Source organism: Podarcis erhardii, assembly GCF_964252035.2.
Source record: "Podarcis erhardii genome assembly, chromosome: 13".
Lineage (NCBI taxonomy): Eukaryota > Metazoa > Chordata > Lepidosauria > Squamata > Lacertidae > Podarcis > Podarcis erhardii.
Window position 1 is genome coordinate 52,538,960 of NC_138502.1, and position 22,053 is coordinate 52,561,012.

The following is a 22,053-nucleotide window of genomic DNA, read 5'->3' on the forward strand; positions in this document are numbered from 1 at the left end:
TTTGGTACAATCTTCAGTCACAGAAACTCCTTTTCACCCACAAAAGTGGGCTGTACATTAAATTTCCTTTATGTGCCTAGGTTGGGAAGTACAGAGAGGAGAGTTCAGTTGTAGATGCCTCATTCATCTCCACCCTGTTTTCATGAGTAGGAGTTGGGTGGAGAGGAGACCATGGGGGCTGTACATGAAAACTTAGTTACAGATAGGTAGCCGTGTTGGTCTGCCATAGTCAAAACAAAACAAATTCCTTCCAGTAGCACCTTAAAGACCAACTAAGTCAGTTCTTGGTATGAGCTTTCGTGTGCATGCACACTTCTTCAGATGTGTATCTGAAGAAGTGTGCATGCACACGAAAGCTCATACCAAGAACTGACTTAGTTGGTCTTTAAGGTGCTACTGGAAGGAATTTGTTTTGTTATGAAAACTTAGGGCAGACAGACCTACTTATTCCCCCTTCTGTCACTTGCTGCCCCTTATGTAATGCTGGAATGTTATCCTGTATAAAAAACAGAGGGTTGGTTTTTTTTTTCAAAAGTAGTGATGTTTACCCCTGCTTTTCTGTGCCCTCTCTTAGCAAGCAACACTCTCAAAGCACCCCAGATTTGGTAAGTGTGAGCCATCTTCCACATTAATTATTTGGTTTGGCGTCTGCTATCCAAGCTGCCCCTAGATAAATGTACTGGAAACCTCCTAGTGCAGGAACTCCTAATATGTCCCATTAAGGGATCAGAATAGGTACAGAAAACATTTTACAAGCAGCGATGCTCCTCATCTCTTAACTCAGAATACAGGCATGATGTTCCTGAGCACTTAATTTGTGGTTCAGAAGCAGGCGGCAGGATCATGTGCTTCTCCAGTGTTTGAATCTTCCCTCCCCAACATTCAAAACTGATTTGAACCATTGCAACTGAATTCAGTTGGGAATTGTTTATGCTGTAAACTGCCTTTGGATCCTTGGAGGGGTATAAATCTTATAAATCAGTCTTCCGTAGCCACTGGCTGAGGCAAACATGGAATGTTTGCGGATGTTCCATCTGCCCCAGAAGTTTCACTTCACGAGGTTGAGGGACAGGTGGCAATATGCTGTTGGAAGGAGAATGGAGCACATCTTCATGTTGGTCAGCTGCGTGAGAGGGATTGAAGAGGGGAGATGCAGGCAATATTTTGCAAAAGCACCTCCTCACGTTGCAGTCTCTTGAGCTGCCATTCTAATAGCTACACTACTTAAAACATAATTCAAACCTGCTCGCTAAGATCTTAAAGGCATTCCCCCCCTTGCGTTAGCTTGCCTTGTTCATTAATAAGATAAGCTTCTGTGTTACACTTTATGAGAACTATGCAAAAATAATAATATCATTTTTGTTTTAGCACTAAAAATAACCAAGAAGTCCATAACTATCAGGTAAGAGGAATACTGAATTCTTATTTTTCTGTTACCTTAGTTATAGCACCAACAATGTCATGATCAAAGTGACTTGCTTGCTTGCCTAGCCTTGTGAATATTTTTGGTGTGCTAATGTCATATGCCTTTCATATGTTTGTATGTTTGTGAAGTATGTTGGCTAAAGGTGAAGCTGTATCTGAAAGCTGGAATTCAAGGGGATTTCTTTAAAAGAGAGAATTAGAAAGTTTGATTAAGATTAAATTTATGTTTCAAATCTATGCATTGTACACATACACTTATTAGAGAGCAATGAGTAACTGAGATTGTAAGATTTCACCTATGAAATGTGTGAAAACACTTAAATAAATCAAAATCACTTGGAGTCTACCAGTTGTGTGGTTCCATTTTGGACGCAGTGGCGTTACACAACAGATGTACATAAACCCAAGTACTCAGAAAAAAGAGAAGTGACAAATGGTCACAGCAGCCTAGTGAGATAGATGGCCGACCAGATCTCTAGCCACAAAAGTAGTATCAGTGTCTCATTTAGAGTATTGCAACAATTCAGAAGAATGCTTCTAGACCCAGGAATGTGTGGTATAAGAGTGGTGTCACTTTCAGCAAAGAATTTATTTCAGACTGGATTGATACATACAGCATAAGGGAACTGTGAGGAGGCGGAATGCCTGTACTATTTCAGATTACAGGAGAGGGAATCACTTTGTTAAAAATGCCTGCCCACCACTGCAAATATAAAACTAGCACAGAAGAAAGAAATATTCTTGCCTAATTCCCCTACTACTATATCCAGTTGTAGGGAAGCCTTTTATTTATTTATTTTGCATTCAAAACATGATCACCCAGAGTCTGAAGTGATACAGTTCATTCTCAGATCTCGGGACTCCCCACTTTACTCCTAGTGAAGGGCACACCTGGGACGCTTCTGAAGTTGCTACATGTGAAGAGGAACCTCAAAAGTCAAAGTACGGTATTTTTCGCACCATAGGATGCACCGGACAATAGGACGCACCTTGTTTTAGAGGGAGGAGAACAAGGGGAAAAAATCTCCCCCTCTCTGCCCAGCGCCCCTTCAGCGAAGCGGCAGGAGGCGCTGCGCAGAGAGGGGGAGAATTTCCCCCCTCTTCTTTTCCCCCTCTAAAACAAGGTGCCGTTCAGTCGCCTTCAGGCGGCTACCTTGGAAGCCTGGAGAGCGAGAGGGGTCGGTGCGCACTGACCCCTCTCGCTCTCCAGGCTTCAGGTTCCTTTCGACCTGCTCTTTGGGGCTGGCAGAGGGAAGCCCACCACCAGCCCCAAAGAGCAGGTCAGGGAGCAGCGGAAAGGCGCAGCGGAGAGGCTCCTGCCATAGCCGCGCATCACCTCTCCAGCCAGGAGAGGGTCGCGGGGCTATGGCGTCTTCGCTCCATAGGAAGCACACACATTTCCCCTTCATTTTTGAAGGGGAAAAAGTGTGTCCTATAGAGCAAAAAATACAGTGAACTTTTGAATGTGTTTTTGCTCAGAATTGGAATCAATATTTGCCTTATAGGCAACTATAAAGTTCTCTGGCAGTGTGTAAGCAGTTTCAGTACAATGGTGCCCCGCAAGACGAACGCCTCGCAAGACGGAAAACCCGCTAGCCGAAAGGGTTTTCCGTTTTGGAGGCGCTTCGCAAAACGAATTTCCCTATGGGCTTGCTTCCAAGACGAAAATGTCTTGCGAGTTCCTGTGGGGGTTTTTCCCTCCCCCCCCTTTTCCTAAGCCCTAGGCCGCTTATCAGCTGATCCGCTAAAAGCCGCTAAACCGCTAATAGCGCTAATCCGCTAAGCTGTCAATGGGCTTGCTTCGCAAGACGAAAAAACCGCTATACGAAGAGTTTCACGGAACGGATTAATTCGTCTTGCGAGGCACCACTGTATGTTCCTTCCTTCCTTCCTTCCTTCCTTCCTTCCTTCCTTCCTTCCTTCCTAAAAGGCTGCTGTGGAAGTTTTAACCTATGTAAGTGAGATTACAAATTCTTCAGTAACCTAGGTTCATATTTTATTTCCAGCTTCCGTATCACCCAAATACGCACCCTGGCCAATCACACTGGCACCCACACCCTCCTGTAAATCTAAGGTAAGTGATTGCTCTGTGCAGATGTTGTAAAACTTATTCAGTCTAGGGGGGGGGGGATGATCTCACTAGTTGGGAAACAGGACCGTGTGTTTTGTGTGTGTACAACATGTTGCTCCTAATCTGGTGTCACCTGGGGGCTAAGCATATGATGAGCACAGTGCCAGGAAATTCTCAGCTCATCTATGATCTCACTGTATGAGAATAGGCAAACCACTATTCTCATTTTCAGCCATCATCTGCAGTACCAGCACCTCAATAATTCTAGCCTGTCTTGAAGGTAAGGATTGCAAAGATAATGTATATAGTTTGAATACTGGGGAAGAAAGGCTATTTGAGAAAGAGGGGATGTGAAGGAATTTTTCACAGAGGCACCTGTGATTTTGGAGATGGCAGAAACAAAACTTGGCTGTATATTTGGGGTTACCCAAGCCTGCAGAATTACAGATAGCTAAAATATAAAAAGAGAAATTGGTAGACTATGAAATCTGTGATATGGGACTGGGGCATAACACAACCCTCTCATCACCCTTCTTGTTGGATGCCAAGAGTGGAGAAGTCCATAACGTGAGGACATAGCATGGGTTGCGGGGGGGGGGGGGTTGCTGCTCAGGCCCAGGGGGGCAGATGAGGCTTCACACTGCAAGCATTTTTGCCTCACTGGAAAACATCCTTGAGCACTGCCAATACCTCATTTACCTGGCTGGAGGAATGACTGCTGTGTGAGTGTATCTGCAGTAAGCAGCTTACTGTGCAAATATAAAATTTGCTTCTCTGGCCCCACCCAACACTGGCACTTGACCCGCGGAAGGGAATTTTGCTCCCAGGCTGAAATTTTAAAAAATGCAATATGGCTTATGAGAAATCAGAATTTGAGACGCAACATTGCAGAGAGAAAGTTGCTGTCAAAATCATATAATCATTTTAAAAACAAACGGGTTTTTTAAAAATAAAAATTGAAGCTGGATCTAGTAAAGATTTTTATGCCCATCAAAGAATGGGACATTTTTATTTAAAAAGAATCCTGATTCTCTGGGACAGTTATTGATAGAGAAAACTATTATAAAATTAAACAGCATGGACAATCTATCATCTAGTTAGGATCAGAGAAGGGAAATGATGGCACAAATAATTCAGAAGATGGTTAATGAGATTTTTTCAATTAAAATGAGAGCTTAAAACTTCCTTAGTCTTATTGAATATCATTAAAACTACCATTGGCTGGACAAACAAGAACCAGTGTTATATATAAATAAATTATGGAAGGCAGATTTTTTAAAAAAAATTCTAGTACTGATTTTTTTTTTTTCTTTCAATGGGTCAATTTGAGAGAGCTACATTTTCAGCCTTGGAGTAGCTCACTATGCTTACAGCCTTTTAGAGTTCATCAAAAAATACAAAATGAACCTGGTGTAAATGAAATGGGTATGATATTGTATACAGATTTTGGCTGCAGAGTTCTCCTGTTTCTGGGAGGGTACCCCACAGGCCATTGGATGTTTTGGATCATTCTCTCCATGGGAGGAGGGAGAGGTCACAGAATAGGGAGGCAGGTCTGAGTTTGGGAGGCCCCCCCCCCCCCGGCCATTGTGGAAACCTTGTCTTAGCACCATCAGACCTCCAACATCAGTGGAGGCAAAAAAGGAGGCACATTGGTGGAAAATAAGGGTGTCATTCCTGAAACGGGGGGAGCTGGTGTATGAAATGGAAATAATGGAAGTTTCATAAAAAATGAACCCTGGAAAAAAGGGGGGTGCTGCTGCCCTGCCCTCTGTTTTTCTCTATTCTTCTCAACTTTTACCAGTCTAAAAGTGTTGGTAGAAATGTATTGTGTAGTGAATTATATTTTGTATGTTTTAGTGTTTTGTCTAAATGTGGGGGGGGGTGTTATGTCTTAATGTTTTTATAGAATTAAGTAATAAAAACAAAAAGGAGTCCCACATTCAGGTAGCATTTCCACATTACCCATAATGCCCACATAGAGCAGTGCACATGATTTCAGTACATTTTCAGTGTACAACTAACCTGTTTTTATATTAATGTGCAGCTCTCAAGTGTTGAAAATTCCTTAGGGCTGTTTCATCATTTTTCTTCATGGAGCACATCTCTGAGATAAACCTGGTGAACAGCTTCTAAGTTGTCTACTTGAGGCAGAATAAACACTCGTGTGCCACTTTGCAAGTGTCTGTGTCTGCAGTTCCATGCTTACACATGTAGGGGAAAGCACAGCACATAATCCTCTAGGGGGAAAGTTCTGCACAGCCTGCATTGCACAGATGGACAATGAGTTTCTCCCATTCATTGAAGTGGGACTTAGTGAACTTTCTAGAGGATTGTACTCCATCTGTGGTTTCAGTTCTTCATTCCCCACTTGGGTTTCCCCCCTGCTAATATTTTCCACCCATATAGTCCCCCACTGTTGTCTCATTTTCCATGTATGTGATCAGCTCATTTATTTTGTCATTCATAATTGTGTTTTTCCTTTTTGCTTCTCATTCACCATCACCCTGCATATGCTTCAGGCCACCCTATCAGGATGACAGGCTCTGTTGGAAACAATCCCCAAATGGAGAGGATGGCAATTTGTGGTATATTCAGGACCAGAACCAGAAGAACTTAGTTGGGATCCAGAGCCTGTTGTATCAGGATAAGCTCATGACAACTCTTTGAGAAAGAACCATCTCTCACCGCTTTATGCATCATCTCACATACTCATTGCATTCCAAATAAGTTTTTAAAATGGTGTCATAATCCATAGAACAGAAGGTGTAGTAGACAAAGACTTGCAAGCTGTAGTTCCATTACTTTGGAAAAAGCTAAGAAATATGCCCAAAATTCTGGAATTTTGCAGGTAGTTTATAAAACTGTCATTATTTTTTGACTACTGTAGCCTTTTAATTTTTGTTTTGTTTCATTTACACACAGTTGCAGTTGTTCTGTGGTTTCATTTATGAATAAAATCCAGCAATGATAGTCTTTTGCTTTTTTTCTTTTGAGTTATACTGAAATCAGGAGTCAATATAATTGTAGTTATTAAATATGACTTAATGGCCAGTGATAAAGGGATCCAGATGACTAATAATTAAATGCTTTTAAAAATTCTGTTTATCCCTGAAACAAATAGGTTTTTGCACCATGTTAACAATTATACAAAAATCACTAGAGTTTATATATATATTTATATAGCGCATCTGACTCTTTGGATTTTATTGATCAGCTTATAAAGTAATGAACGGGTGTTAAGATGGTGCCTTAATAACTGGTGGTGCTGTCTTTCAGTAGACTTGTGTTTTTAGAAAACAGCTGAAAGAAAAACCACCTTAGCCTGGTGATGCTTCTGGTGCTACTCCTTCTCTGTCCCAAATTGGTTTGGCCTACGTGTTCAGTAATCCCAGGCTCACACATTCCATTCCAATCACGGTTCCTGTCTGTAGTCATTAATTTTTGCATTGGTTTGTGTGAGGAGCAGAGAGAGGTCCAATCCTGAGCTCATCATGCAAGGACATTAGCTGTCTGAATGCATCCCAAGATTTTGGTTCTAAAAGATAGTTTAGACCTATGTATTTTGACATGAGATATGGATAAACAAGTTCAGCTTCTACAGTTGGATATACATTCTTTATCTACACACTCAGGTTCCTTAAACAAGACAGGCTAAACTTGTGATAGTTTTGGTTTTCTTGAATATGGAGATAACAGTGCCAGCTTTGGTTCACGTGTTGATTTGGACTTCAAGCTGTGATCTTTTGAAATTGATTGAAATAAGGAATATCTTGCTATTTGGGGGATATTTTAAAGTGCTAGTGTTGTTCATATGATTTTACAGAATCTTTATAAATGAGGGTAAGTCTACTTCTCCTTCAGAGCAAATACATGATAGTTTAATTTTTTTAATTTAAAGTACGTTTACAAATGCTATTACATTTGTTTTGATCTTTGTATGTGCTGAGTACAAAAAATAAATATGAATATTTTCTGTTGTCTTTGCATTTTTTATATTCTGGACATGTTTTAGTCTTCAGACTAGGAAGACTGCATACACCCACAGTACATTTGTAATACATTTTAGTTTTTAGAAAAAACAGGGTTCTTGTTCTTATGGCTACTACATGCACACAGAGTGGCTTGGGAGATATATTCAGCAAACAGGAAACACAGGTCCAGTCTTCTAAAGAAAACACACACAATTGGGAGGGTCCAAATTAAGATTTTTCAAGGATTGCCTAGGAACTGTCTTTGTGAAAATGGCATGCAAAAGGCTTCACTCAGGGAAGAGTGCATTTCCTGCAATCCAGTGTTGCTAGCAAATGCCATGCCTGCTGTCATTCCACCAGAGTGGGATTAGGGCAACCTAAGGGAGGAGGAGTAGAGCCAAGCTTGCTTCTCCTGGGCTAGTTCTCAGATTGTAAACAGTATCTGAGCTTTACCACATTAGACTGCAGTCAGAGGGCTTTGTACAAGCTGAGGAAAACTCCTACACGTGCATCCCAGGGGAAAGGGTTTCAGCCCAGCCTGGTTTGCCCGTTTTCAATGTGTACAAAGGAGTATTCAATCCCATGAGCCTTCAGCTGCAGTCCAAGGGGTACCGCCATCAAGACGCCTTGTTTCCACCTCCTTGACAAGAACCAGCCCTGGCTCTGCAACTCTTTTGCCACCTGGTAGATTCTCTCTCCCCCCCCACCTGATAGGAATCATGTTTTATAAGACCTTCTTGAAGCTATAATAGATGAGTTTTTTAAATTATTAAGATTTCTGTTTGCTACTTTCCCCTTCAGTGGGTCCCCATTGAGCCCCTGCCTCGCTTCTTTAGCAGACGTGCCTGCTTTGCGTTGCAGAGAGTCCAGAGCCCCATGGAGAAGGAGGGAGCCTCTCAACACGGTTCCCGTCAACAATCCGAGCTGCATAATAATAATAATAATAATAATAATAATAATAATAATAATAATAATTTTTTTTTATACTTGTCCGTCTGGCTGTGTTTCCCCAGCCACTCTGGAATTGGGGTTGTCTTTCCCCCTGCAAAAAAGCCATCCTTTTACAGAGTGTTTTTTATTGCTAAGGCTGGGTGGGCACAGAGGGAACTAGAAACTTGATTGTACTGGGGAGAAAACACATGGAATCATTTTCCCTCTTCCTCCATGGCCAACATGGCAGATAATGTGCGTAATGCTTCATCTCACACCTTGTTCATGTTAAAATTTTAAGATTTTTAAGGGCACAATGCCAGAACACAGCTTCCAGCACAAATTGATTTTGCATGTATAATACCTGAGATGTATCACAGTTAAGTTTCTGGCATCTCCTTTTAAAGCCCCCGTTTCCCTTCAAAGTGAGTGGAGTCAACCTGTGTGGTTGCTCCTGTAAAGAATGGATGTCTTGAAAGCATGTACTGCGCAGGGATAGAACAAGAAGCTACCTTTCTGCACAACCTCATTTGGAAGCGTAGTATTGAAAGGGCAGCAAAGCATCGTGAATTTAGAACATTTGGGTTTCATAACAGGTGTGAAACGAGCCAATACTATACATCTCTATCACAACATACATTTGAGATTTTCATGCCTTCATATAAAGACTGAGGATGCGTAGCCTTGCATGGCAGCAAAAAGTAGCTAACATTGTTAGAATTTCTTTATCAGTTTGCAGATGAATGTGGCAAAGATGCACATTGGATGGACTGCACTTTAATTTTGTTCCCATAACTTGGTAGATCCTGTTCGTGTTTAAGGTAGTTGATTAAAAAATGCCTAAGTGGAGGGACTGAAATGATTTTTAGCTATTGTTTTTCAGGTATTTCTTCTCAGACTTTGTTTTTCAAACCATGAATTGAGCCATTAGCAAAAGTAATGCATGTACTGCAGTTGTTCTTTCAATCTTCCATACTTTCTAATACTGATTTATTCACTGCTATCACACTTCCTTGTGTAAGAGATCAAAGTTTCCAACTGGATATCTATTATACCTAATGACCATTCCAATCATAATGTGTTATCACTTTAGTTACCACAGAAAAGAACGCAAAAGCTGAGAACCGTTTATGAAGAAGTTTACAAATAGTAATGGAGCAGCATCTGTAAATGTAATAGACCTCACCTATAAAATTATTATATTGTATAAACCTTCCTTACATAATTTACTAGCAGCCTTGTACCTGGAACCACTCAGGATTCTAAGAAACCAAACATCAGTGCAGTTTTGAAAGGTTCAGTTCACCATCTTGATTCAAAACGGCACCCAATTCTATCCAAACTGTCTTGCCCTCTGCTGGATGAAGAACTCGTATTCAGATTACAGTTCCTGCCAAAAACCTGAACACTCAAATCAGTATGGTACGTAAGCAAGGCAAGAGGTTAACGCAGCAGGCGAAAATGTTCCTTCAATGGTTGGCACACCTAGAGTCCCTGCTGTTAAGGACAGGGGTGGGCATGGCTTTAGCATGGTAAGCGGCACATATCTTTGGACGGGGAAACACCTGGTGGGCTGGACCTGAGCCTTGTGTTCACAGCAGCGCTGGCAGACTGGAGGAGACAGCTCTGGCTTGGCGTCAGGCTTGGCACCTGGTGCCTCCCTGTAGGCAAGGCTGGCCAGTAGGAATGGGAGGGAGTGGCTGCTCCAGCAGCGCAGAAGCCAGTTCCGAGGAAGCTGGTTTGGGCTGGCTAGAGGACAGCCCCCTGAGTCCTTCTTTGGGATTTGGTTCTCCCACTGCAACATCTCCCCCATAGAACGTCTAGCTAGTGGGGTCTGGATGAAACCAGTCTCCCAACCCCTGGGATTGTTGGCCTCTAACTCTTTGAGCCCCGAACCTTCAGCCTGATCCAAACAGCCCCTCCAAGACGTCTCCTTGGAACTTAGGGCACAGTGAAAACCTACTCAACCATATTCAATACACAACTGAACATTTAATAGTAAAAGTTAGCTACCTACTTTGAGAATCTGGAGAAAAACCTTTATGCAGAGCTTCTTGAAATGAGCAATGAAAAATGGTTATAGAAAGTCTGGAACAGCATAGAAGGTTTACCAGCCACATTTGCTGTTCATCTGCAAGTTTTAAGCAAAACACTGCTAAATACCACTCAAAAGTACTCACATCCTCTTTTTTCCTTAGTGGTTGGATGGAATAATAACCCTTTTGCCTTGAATATTAGTTTTAAAAAGGTTGAACAGAAATTTAAATAAATAACATAATTAAAAACAGCCATTTTAATATCCTCCCAAGTCGTCATTCAGACATCTTATTAGAGCCTCCATCTCCTTAGTGTGCAGCAGTGAGTTGTGCAGGCTTAGGTTGGATGGTCAAGAAATAGAAGCAAAACAATGGCCAGGAGGCCTGATCTTTATTGTTGCAACAAGACTTCAAACTACAACATGGAAGAAGCAGAGAGAAGCCCCTAACAATGGGTGCTCTTTTTTCAAAGTTTCCCTAGATTACCCATAACAACTTGTTAGAAAAGTCATATATATGTCATAAGCATGTCATAAAATAGGAGTGGCATCCAGGCTGAAAACTGATGCCATGTCAATCAGAAATACTCAACATTCCTGTTACAGTGGTACCTCGGGTTACGAACGTGATTCGTTCTGGAGGTCCGTTCTTAACCCGAAACTGTACTTAACCTGAGGTGCGCTTTTGCTAATGGGGCCTCCCACTACCAGTGCACTGCTGCCACACAATTTCCATTCTCACACTGGGGGAAAGTTCTCAACCCGAGGTACTACTTCTGGGTAACCCAAAGAGTTTGTGACCCAAAGTGTTTGCAACCCGAGGTACCACTGTACTTGTTAAGACAAAGGAAAATATTCACGATCTCCTACTCCCCATGTCGAGTCAAATAACCCCCTTTGCCTGGACCAGTACTCCAATACACTGAGGCTGAGTGGACATTGTTTTCTGAATGGTTTTGAGTCTGGCACTCCAGAGACAGGATGCTGAGACTTCTCGCCCATGCAGTGTGGTTGTTGAGTATGTGACCACACACTTCAGGGATTATGGCCGACCTAGGCCTCATCTTCAGCCCCTCCTCTGATAGCCATCTTTCCCCTTAGTAAAACAACGTTGGAATGGTGAAAATCCACCACAGGAGGGATTTTATATGAATTTCTAAAGATTCCTACTAAAAAGAGACTAAAACGCAAACTGGATACCGAATAGCAAAGTTCGTCCGCACTTTCCCTGGCGCTGGGCAGGGTTCCTCCAAACCTCAGCTGAGCTTGCCTGGACAGCTGCAGTACCTGCGTAGTCCTTGTTAGGGGGCGCTGTTTCATAACCTTTCTACTACTGTGCCTCTGATTGGGTGAGGAACCAGGTAGCTGTCAGAATTAATGGCTGCTGGTTGGTCAATTATTTTGTGAATGAAGAAAATGAGAAGACAAAGGGATATGTCGTGTGGCCCTTATCCATGGGCGTGAAGAAAGAAACAAAAACAAAGAACTGTTGGAGTTATTTCTCTGGTTACAAGTGGAATGTGGGAAAGGGGAGAGAAACAAGTGTGTATCATCTACAAATTGGTGATACTGCCCTCCTGCCCATTAAAAAAAAACTTCTCATAAACAGAGCAGAGCACAAATTGCCCCTCCATTCAGTTAATTTCTTCAGCGGGAAGAGAGATTCTCCAGCAGTTTTTCCTTGGTGGGATTCACCATTAGTGGCAAAGCAGCACCTCTTCTTCCCCTCCTCCCCTTAAAATTTCCCTGTCTCTACAAGAAAGAAGAACAGCAACTGTATGGCCGCATCTTGGCTCCCATTTTGCAACCCCCACAAAGTCGCAGATATTTCTAGGACATTTGGGGAGAGTGGCTTCCTTTTTCTAGTGGTGGGGGTGAAAAAAACCCTCTATTTGCTCAGGAAAACACCTTACAAAAAAGCTCATCTCTACTCTCAGGGGCTTCCCGTCAAAAGACATGGGAGACAGAATGGGAAGCTTGCAGCATCCCATGGGAAAGAACTGGCACCGCCTCTTGACACCTACCTGAAAAGAGTGACTACTGTTGATAGAATGTCTCCCACAAGGCACTTCAGAAGGGTACAGTGGTTGCTGTTATCAGATGCCAGAGTAATATTCAGGACGATGTCCCTTGCTCTCTCCTGAGCCAAAGTCATTGCCCACAACTAAGGCAAAGCTAAAGTGTCGTGGGTGATACTGTGGTCTAAACCACTGAGCCTCTTGGGCTCACTGATCGGAAGGTTGGCGGTTCAAATCCCTGCGACGGGGTGAGCTCCCGTTGCTCGGTCTCTGCTCCTGCCAACCTAGCAGTTCGAAAACACATCAAAGTGCAAGTAGATAAATAGGTACCACTGCAGGGGGAAGGTAAACGGCGTTTCTGTGCGCTGCTCTGGTTTCGCCAGAAGCGGCTTAGTCATGCTGGACGTGTGAACCGGAAAAACTGCGGACAAATGTCAGCTTCCTTGGCCAGTAAAGTGAGATGAGCGCTGCAACCCCAGAGTCGTTCGCGATTGGACTTAACTGTCAGGGGTCCTTTACCTTTAAGGCAAAGCTAGGTCTGAAATCAGACCGAAATGAGCTTAAATAAATATGTAGTCTGCTCAGAGGTGTAGCATGGGGGGTGGGTTCCTGGGCCAATTGCCCTGAGCACAAAAATTTTAGGGGTCCGCTTCTGCAGCTGTGGCCCTGAGCCGAGGTACTCCACACCCTGCCTGCCTCCCTCACCGGAGTGGCACACTGAGCAGTAGTTGGGAGAGGACAGGCCCTGGCATCCCTTGGCTGCACAGCGTCCCCAGCTGGCAGGAGAGGCAGGCGGGCGGTGAGACTTGCAGCAGTGGAGGTGCTCCAGCTGAGGAGGTGTGCACATATGTCTCACTGCTGCTCAGCAGCTCCGTCTGGCGTCGGTGGCAGTGCCACAAGCCAGCGCTGCTTAGTGGGTGCCATGCTTTCCTTGCCTAGGTGTGCTGGCTACCCACGCTACCCCACTGACTGCTCCTTCCTATTTTATGGTGGTTCGTTTTGAGTTCTGGGTTGGGAACAGCTTTTCCTTCAGTGCATCCCACAGAACAGCTGTAACTGTAGACTGCTCCAGGCGAGTCACACAGCTCCTTTGTCCCTCGTTTTTGCCAGTGGTTTTGACTGAGCCACCTTAACAGGAGATTGTGTGACTGGCATAACCAAAGCCCCTGGGGGTAAGAATGAGTCAGGGGTAGCGTCAGTGGTGCTGGGCCTCCAACCCTTGCTCCCCCCCCCCAAAAAAATATTGAGCTTATAAACTATCCTGTTCAGTTTAAAACCTAAGTGGGTCTCACACAGTTTAATATAAGGTGTTAGGGGAGTAGTCAGCCCACAGTAACTAAAGATATGTACTCAAGAGGACTAATATCAAATAAACCCACGAATCCAAAATCTTGCACTGGGGGTTCACCAGAACAAACAACTGCAGTCTACTGAGATTCCCACACATAGAAAATTACCATGCTAGAACCTGTCTTTTGAGAATACTACTAGCTTGCAGGGATTTGTTTTATTTTTGCATGGAGGTACATTAAATCATTGGACCACCATTTGTGCTCTGAAGGGGGGCAGACTACGCAAATGACCATCATCTCTTTAAGGACGAGGCTTGAAGCTACTAGGGAGGCCAGCTCCCAAGAGACTCACAGAGTTAAAAACTGGCAGTGATCTACCCCCTTTTCAGGGGTTCAGGTAAAAGTTGTTGAGCTTTTTTAGGGAGGAGGAAAGCCCTGTTTTGGGGGGCTGCAGGGCAAAGATGTTAAACTTTTTAGGGGGGCCAAAGTTGTTGAGCTTCTTTGGGGGGAGCCAGTGATCTACCACAGATGTCCAGTGATCTACCGGATCTGCTGGACATGTCTGGAAGTAAGTGAGATTTAGAGCCAGTAAGGTGCACTTCTCCCAGGATGTTTTTTTATTATTATAGAGGTCTATATACATCCATTTGGGGATGTGATGCCACATTTCAGCGCTCAGTGTGCTGTTCTGGAGAAAGTGAACTCAGAGAAAGTGCAAGATATGAGTGCAGTACATATGCAGGCTGGTTTTTTCATCTCAAATATAGTTATCACTTTTTAATTCTCTCATTGGACCCACACTTGTGTTTCACAGCTACGCTTTGAACAGCGCAGAGCTTCACCCATTTAACATCGAGGAAAATGGTGGAACACCATTGACTACAAAAATGCCTGGAAGACCCCACCACCACCTCCACCTCCACCACCACCACCACTCCAACTATGGGGCACTGGCTCCTCCTGACAACAAGGACAGCGTGGCTGGCAGGCAAAGCCCCAACAGTAAGTCTGTTCAACTAACTCCGTCTCGGCATTATGACAGGATGCAATGGAAGGCTGAACTGTCTAACCTGAGACTGCAGTGAGACAAGCAGGAAGGGACAATAAGCACCAAAAGCTGCTGGGGCTTGTGCCTTTGGTCACAGACATCATAGGAAGATCATTTTGTTCTACTCAGACTGCTAATACCATTTTGTATATTTTTATATAGCAAATTTAACTGCACTGGAAATACATTTGTGAGGGAAGCTATACATTAACTAGTTTGGATTTCACTGAAGCTTTGCACAGGGCCTTGCCTTTAAAGAAAGTAGAGCTTATGAAAATGTGGGTTGCAGTAAAATCTGGCTGCTTCTCTTAGCACGTAGCCCCACCCCCCATGAAGAAGTGTATAAAAGCTTCTCCAGAGCCAAGTAACACTCGTAAATGACTCATTGGTACCCCTCAAAAATTTTCAGTGCACATTTTCTTCTTAATGGATCTGGAAATAGGTTTTTGAAATGTGGGAACTGTCACTTCAGATTGATTTGATTGACTGAATCAGTCAAAGGGGTGGGCTAATGGGAGGTTCAAGAGCTTGATTCATATTTACTGGCTCAAGATCCTGGCTTTACAGTGTTCTGTTGTAAAAACGTTAGTAGCCATCACATTAGCCTGTCATAATAGCCCAGGCCAGTACCTTATTATTTGTAGCAATACAGACTGGAACTGTACACAGAGTTCCAAATGCTTGGGGTTCTGCTCACAAATTGTGAAAACAGAGGACTGGACTAGATTGGCCTTTGCCCTGGTCCATCAAGGCTCTTCAGAAGTTCTTGTGCAACCTCAACATAGATGAAAGGCATTGTGATACTTGTGCTTTTATTTGCACTTTACTTCCAATCTCTTTCTGAATACCTCCTCAATTTAATATATTCTTAATGGACACTGTCATTTTCAAAATACATTGGATAGGCATAGTTACAGATAGGTAGCTGTGTTGGTCTGCCATAGTCGAAACAAAATAAAAAAATTCATTCCAGTAGCACCTTAGAGACTAACTAAGTTGGTTATTGGTATGAGCTTTCATGTACATCACATACATGCACACGAAAGCTCATACCAATAACCAACTTAGTTGGTCTCTAAGGTGCTACTGAAAGGAATTTTTTTATATTGGATAGGCATGTGGCCTACAGTATGCTTATTCAGATTTTTTAAAATCTAGAAATATGGAAAACCTGGATATTTCACAAAAACTTGAAAAATGGGAGTAAACCATGAGGTTGGGGGGGGGGGATATGCTTATTTTTGTTTTCTTCATTTTCAGGCTATTACTTCATTTTCAGGCTATTACTGAATTGCAGTTAAATCCTACTGAATTGCAGTTAAATGCTTATTTGGCTGTTTTAAAGGATTTACTATATGGATAGAGTTTTTGTAGGGTTCATGAGTTCTCTGCATTTTATTTTTCATCTATTGTAAATTAAATTGTATGTTAATACAAGTTTTCTAAAAATTAAAGAAGTCGGAATGTTTGCAATTTCAATGTGACTGCACAAAAGTGTTTCAGGGAGGAAGCATTCGTTGCCTAATCTACTCCAGCATTGGACCTGGGTGTCGAATTAACAACAGGGGGAAGGGGAGAATGGGGGACAAACTGAAACTTCCATGGTGTTGTTTATAGGGATTACGTCAGGGGTGGCAACCTTTTTCAGCTGTGGGCCGGTCCACCGTCCCTCAGACCATGTGGTGGGCCGGACTTTATTTATTTTTTTGGGGGGGGGAATGAAAGAATTCCTATGCCCCACAAATAACCCAGAGATGCATTTTAAATAAAAGCACACATTCTACTCATGTAGATACACGCTGATTCCTGGAGCGTCCGCAGGCCGGATTGAGAAGGCGATTGGGCCCCATCCGACCCACGGGCCTTAGGTTGCCTACCCTCACATTACGTCATATCTCGCAAGAGGCTTACTTTAAGGGCAGCCTGCCATGAGGCAGAGTTAAGCAACTGCCTTGGGTGGCAGAATCCCATGGGGTGGTGTGTCCCACCCATCCCTATTGCTGGGTTTGTGTGGTAGCAGTGGTGAGATCTTGCGCAAGTGTCATGAGATCTTTCTGGAAACCTCTGCAGTGGCAGAACCCCAGGAAGTGAGCCTGTTGCGGAGGGGCCTTTCTGTTTTGCCCATTGCTCCAAAGTGGTGCTGGGCAGAGCGGGGATTGTTTAGTACAAAACACCTGAACTAGCCCACTGTGCTTTAAGAATTAAACAGTAAAACTTATTCAACTCTGTAATGCAGATTTGACCAGAAAGAGGGCGATCCTAGATACAGTACCATTGTCCGGGTCCTAGTACCACTGACTGCCACAGACCCCAGGACCAGGAGATGACTCTGGTTATATTCCCCAGTCCCAGGAACAGCAATAATGGCCCTGGCTAGGTTGGCAACAGATGCAGTTCTGAAAGGGAACAAGAGTTGAACTTTAGAAACCATCTACCAAAAGAACACATGGAAATCTGTATAGTGGTTTTCCTTGCAGGATTTTTGTACTTTGCTTTCAGGCTGTTTTCTTTCCTCATTTTGGACATCCAGGAGTATCCCGGCATTATGAGGATGCTTCTCCCCGTTTAAAGAAGATGGAGGTGGAGACTGCGAAAGTACTAGGTCCTTGGTCAGCTCTGCACATCAGCACGAACAAGGTACATTTCAGGAAGACATGCCTGGGAACTCTTTGCTTAGCAAAATGACAGTGATTTGAATGCACAGGGTGTCAAAGGATGGACTAGAGGTAGAGACCAGGGGATGGATCTGTAAAGCTTCTTTGTGTGCATGTGCGCACTGCATAGAAGCTCGGGCACCTTTATCTCTCACTGAAATGTCACTCCCAAGTTTAGCACTATATTCCCCACCCCAGGGAAGAAATTGCAGCCATTCATTTATGTGGGAGGAAGCAAAAAGGTTTATTCAATACTATCCAAATAGGAAGCTAGCCCCCCCCCCCCCCAGGGAACGTAAGCTGCATATGCACCACACATTCAGAACACATTGTATTCCGCAAACAAGCCTGGGAATTGTTTACTCCTCTCAGAGCTACAATTTCCAGCACCCTTAACAAACTTAATATTCAGTTCAACTTATTTACAATCTGTAGTCTAAGTTCATTTTGTTTTGATTTTATGCTTTATTGGTTGTATCATTGAAAAACAAACAAAGTACAGTTCCCAGGAATCTTGGGTCTCTCTGTGTGTGTTAAATGTATTTTACAGTAAATGTATGGTGTGAAGACAGCCCTGGTCCCTAGCAGATTTGCTTAATCTCAGATGCATTCCAGATTTCAAGGCATTTGCTATTCCTATGGAATTCAATGGGAACCTTTGAAATCTGAGCCTGCCCAGGACTCTTTTTCAGCCAGAGCTCAGCTCTGGCCCCTCTCAGGGGGGTGCCACTGCCATTCAAAGAGAGTAAGGGAGATGTTTGTGGTCAACTCCGGCACCTCTTTTTATAGAAAAATAGTGCTGCTTGTGATAAAGAGAGATAATAATTGGAATTGGCTGTTATTATATGCATATAAGAGGAAACACCCAGTATTATCAAAAACACAGTTGAAGAGGGGTGAAGTCTCTTGGGAAGCTGTTATGGGGTCTCTATGTTTGGAAGAATGTGATAGGCATTTTCTATCTGTATAGATTAGCTAGATGGGCACTAGTGGGAATCTGTTAGGAGAAGTGCAACCAGCCCTGGGAGGGCACTGAAGGCACCATAGAATCATAGAATCATAGAATCATAGAGTTGGAAGAGACCACAAGGGCCATCGAGTCCAACCCCCTGCCAAGCAGGAAACACCATCAGAGCACTCCTGACATATGGTTGTCAAGCCTCTGCTTAAAGACCTCCAAAGAAGGAGACACCACCACACTCCTTGGCAGCAAATTCCACTGTCGAACAGCTCTTACTGTCAGGAAGTTCTTCCTAATGTTTAGGTGGAATCTTCTTTCTTGTAGTTTGGATCCATTGCTCCGTGTCCGCTTCTCTGGAGCAGCAGAAAACAACCTTTCTCCCTCCCCTATGTGACATCCTTTTATATATTTGAACATGGCTATCATATCACCCCTTGACCTCCTCTTCTCCAGGCTAAACATGCCCAGCTCCCTTAGCCGTTCCTCATAAGGCATCGTTTCCAGGCCTTTGACCATTTTGGTTGCCCTCCTCTGGACACGTTCCAGTTTGTCAGTGTATTTCTTGAACTGTGGTGCCCAGAACTGGACACAGTACTCCAGGTGAGATCTGACCAGAGAGGTGGGCGGTGGCTGCTGCTGCTTAAAAAAAAAAAAAAGAAAGGCAGCAAGGAGCAGAAAAATTAATACATTTTTCTTGCACTACCAGAAACACTGAAGAGGTGTAAAAGGAGCCCTCACTCCCCAATTGGCAGCTGGAGCTGTCAGTCAGGCACACAGTTAGCTTCCCTGCTCCTCTGTCTGTCCCTAAGTCTCTGTGTGGCATTTCGTGTTTATGGAGAGCTTGGGAAACTTACAGAAATGCTTCCCAGTAAGGAAAAAACACCTTAGAAGCCATCTACTCCCTCGGTTGCAATGCTTCAGTGCTAGGGTTGCCATACATCTGGGAAATCCTGGACATGTCCTCTTTTGGGGGGGGGGAGCAACAAGTCCATCCGGGGGGATTTTTACATCTTAAAGGAAATGTCCAGGTTTTGGGGTTTTAAAATTTTATTTATTTATTTATGGCTCAGGCACAGGCGGCTCGGGCTCAGGCGGTTTGGGTTGGGGCTGCTCTGCATGCCCAAGCCAAGGAAAGAGGCATGTGGGCACAGTGGCAGCTGCCTGTATGCCCACGTGCTTCTTTCCCTGGCTTGGACTGTCCTCTTTTTTGCTCTTCAAGGTCTGGCAACCTAATTCAGAGCCATCCTGCCACTTTGGGTTCCAAGGTAAATCCACATCCCTGATTTGTAATCCTCCACACTCTGGAACTGAAGTTAATATTTGTTTTGTATTTCACATAATTAATCATTTTCCAGTTTTAAGAATTGCTCTTTTAAAACCATTTTTTATTCTATAATTCAATTCAAATCAAATCAAATAGAAGCTCCCTTGTTTGGAGTCTTAAACCTATCCCCCTGAAATGAGATGATATGCTTATAGACTTAAATGCATGTAGACTTAAGGCTTATAGACTTAAATGCAAGAATAAAGTACAATGCTGGCTTCTGTAACAGGTTCCACCCCCCACCTCCACCCCCCGTCTAGCAGTCCTGCTCAAGTTATTTCTCCTCGCTACAGCTGGTCTCATCTTGTGGGAATGAAGAAATATTCAGAAGAACTCTCTGTCAAGCACAGCCATCTTAAGGCTCTTGATTAAATGCCACTATCTCCCTTGGGCTGCAGTTCACATCGGGGTGTTGACAGCCTCTGAGAAAATGAAGCACCACAAGTGATATTAAAGAAGCCTGTTACTCTTCTTGACACCACAGAGATAATATTTAATCTCCAAGGTGAAGAGAAATATCCCAAACAGGAATACGAGTATCTTTTCCCTTAGTTCTTTATCCCCTCTATCTTCAGGTATGAATATTACTGGTGGCAATCTGAGAAGAGGTGTAGAAAACCCTCTTCCAGTGGAACTTGGTACCAGGTTCCACATAGTCCAGGCTCCAGTCCCCATTTAATCATTCCTGCCTTTCCCCTTTCTGGCTCTAACAGCACCCAATTGCAAGGATGTTGCTGAACTGCTCTTAACCACAATGACTTAGTTTATGTCTTTATTTTTAAGATGACATGCCACTTTCCTATCCTAAGAGGTTCCCAAACATCCACAGAGAAGAATTTATATAGTACACGTACTACCACCAAAGGCTTAATTTTCTTAGTGTTGGTCCTTTTCTAAAAGCCTTTCTGCAAGATCTGGAACTGGTGGAGTCCACGTGGGAGGATGTTGTATTGGGGAAGGCTAATTCCACTAGGCATTCTCGGTGCTTTTTCTGGGGGGCGCAGGGGTACGCATACCCCTAAACATTTTGTGAGTCTGAGTTTGGCCTCATTGAGGGGCAGTATTTCAATATGAGTAGGGAAATGAGAGTACCCCTAAACATTTTTTTAGGAAAAATGCACTGGGCATTCTAGAATGTATCCAGAACTCATGCTGTTTGGGGCTTTAAAATAGGTCAAGGGGGACTTTGACTCAGTCTAAAAGAGATATATTTCATAGAATCATAGAACAGTAGAGTTGGAAGGGACCACCAGGGTCATCTAGCCCAACCCTTTGCCATGCAGGAATCTTTTGCCCAGCCTGAGGCTCAAACCCACAAGCCTGATTAAGAGTCCCCTGTTCTACCCACTGGACTATCCAGTGCCAGCCCTGCCATTAGACAGAAAGGGAGGAGTGATTGGCTGCTTCAGGTGGCAAATGCTGGGTGAGGACTGTGCCCAAGCCTCCTGAACACAAATTTCTCTTGGAGAATAGATCTGCTACCCTGTTGCTCTTTATAAAGCACACAGATTTTATAATGCACACACGCACAGAGGTGGTGGAGGCCTGTTTTTCAGGGTGCTATAGCAACTCTACTGCTGAATAATCACTGGGAATCAAATCATTGACCTCATGGTTATTTTGCATTAATAATAATAAAAAAATTAGATTTTAAGATGAGATAAACCAAAATAAAAACACGCACAGTAATATTATTCTGATGGTTCTTCTCTATCAAATAGTTTTCATTAAGGATCATGAAAGATAAGGTGTGCAGAGGTGACTTAGTCAGAACCATATAAACTGAGTTCATAGCCTTCGAACAGGCATAGGCAGACTCCAGCCCTCCAGATGTTTGGGACTACAATTCCCATCATCCCTAGCTAACAGGACCAGTGGTCAGGGATGATGGGAATTGTAGTCCCAAACATCTGGAGGGCTGGAGTTTGCCTATGCCTGCTGTAGAAGCATGACTAATCTGAAGCAATGCTATGAGTCTACAGCAAAGGGCATCTCCCTTCACCATGAAAAACATGGACCAAAGCCTTTGATGGGACATATAATGCGAATAAGCTCGACAAAACAGCCTGTGGCTTGCTTTGAACATTTTGGCTGTGCCAAAAGGAGTCATTGCCCCTTCAGCATTTCTCATCACCTCTTGTGAAAATTATCACTTATTTATTCAAATTGCCCTCATCTGCTTTCAGTGATATCATCCTTCATGAAGCGATATTTGGTTGGCGGTGTTGACTCACATGATTTCATCTACTGATATCTGGTGACAGTGCCACGTTAGACACGGTGCTATGATGGCCTTATTGCTTTCGGATCCCTTTTGGGGG

The 22,053-nt window shown here is 43.5% G+C and overlaps 1 protein-coding gene across 4 annotated transcripts in view; it reads left to right on the plus strand.

The window, feature by feature from the left end:
- Positions 1-22,053, plus strand: part of LOC309326407 (band 4.1-like protein 4B) — a 144,156-nt gene that overhangs the window by 66,744 nt on the left and 55,359 nt on the right. For all 4 annotated transcript variants that reach the window (XM_081835068.1, XM_081835070.1, XM_081835069.1 and 1 more), the window contains exons 13-17: positions 575-605; positions 1,369-1,402; positions 3,432-3,499; positions 14,560-14,747; positions 17,324-17,430. In XM_081835068.1, coding sequence (XP_081691194.1) covers positions 575-605; positions 1,369-1,402; positions 3,432-3,499; positions 14,560-14,747; positions 17,324-17,430 — 428 coding nt within the window. The remainder of the gene's footprint in view (positions 1-574; positions 606-1,368; positions 1,403-3,431; positions 3,500-14,559; positions 14,748-17,323; positions 17,431-22,053) is intronic.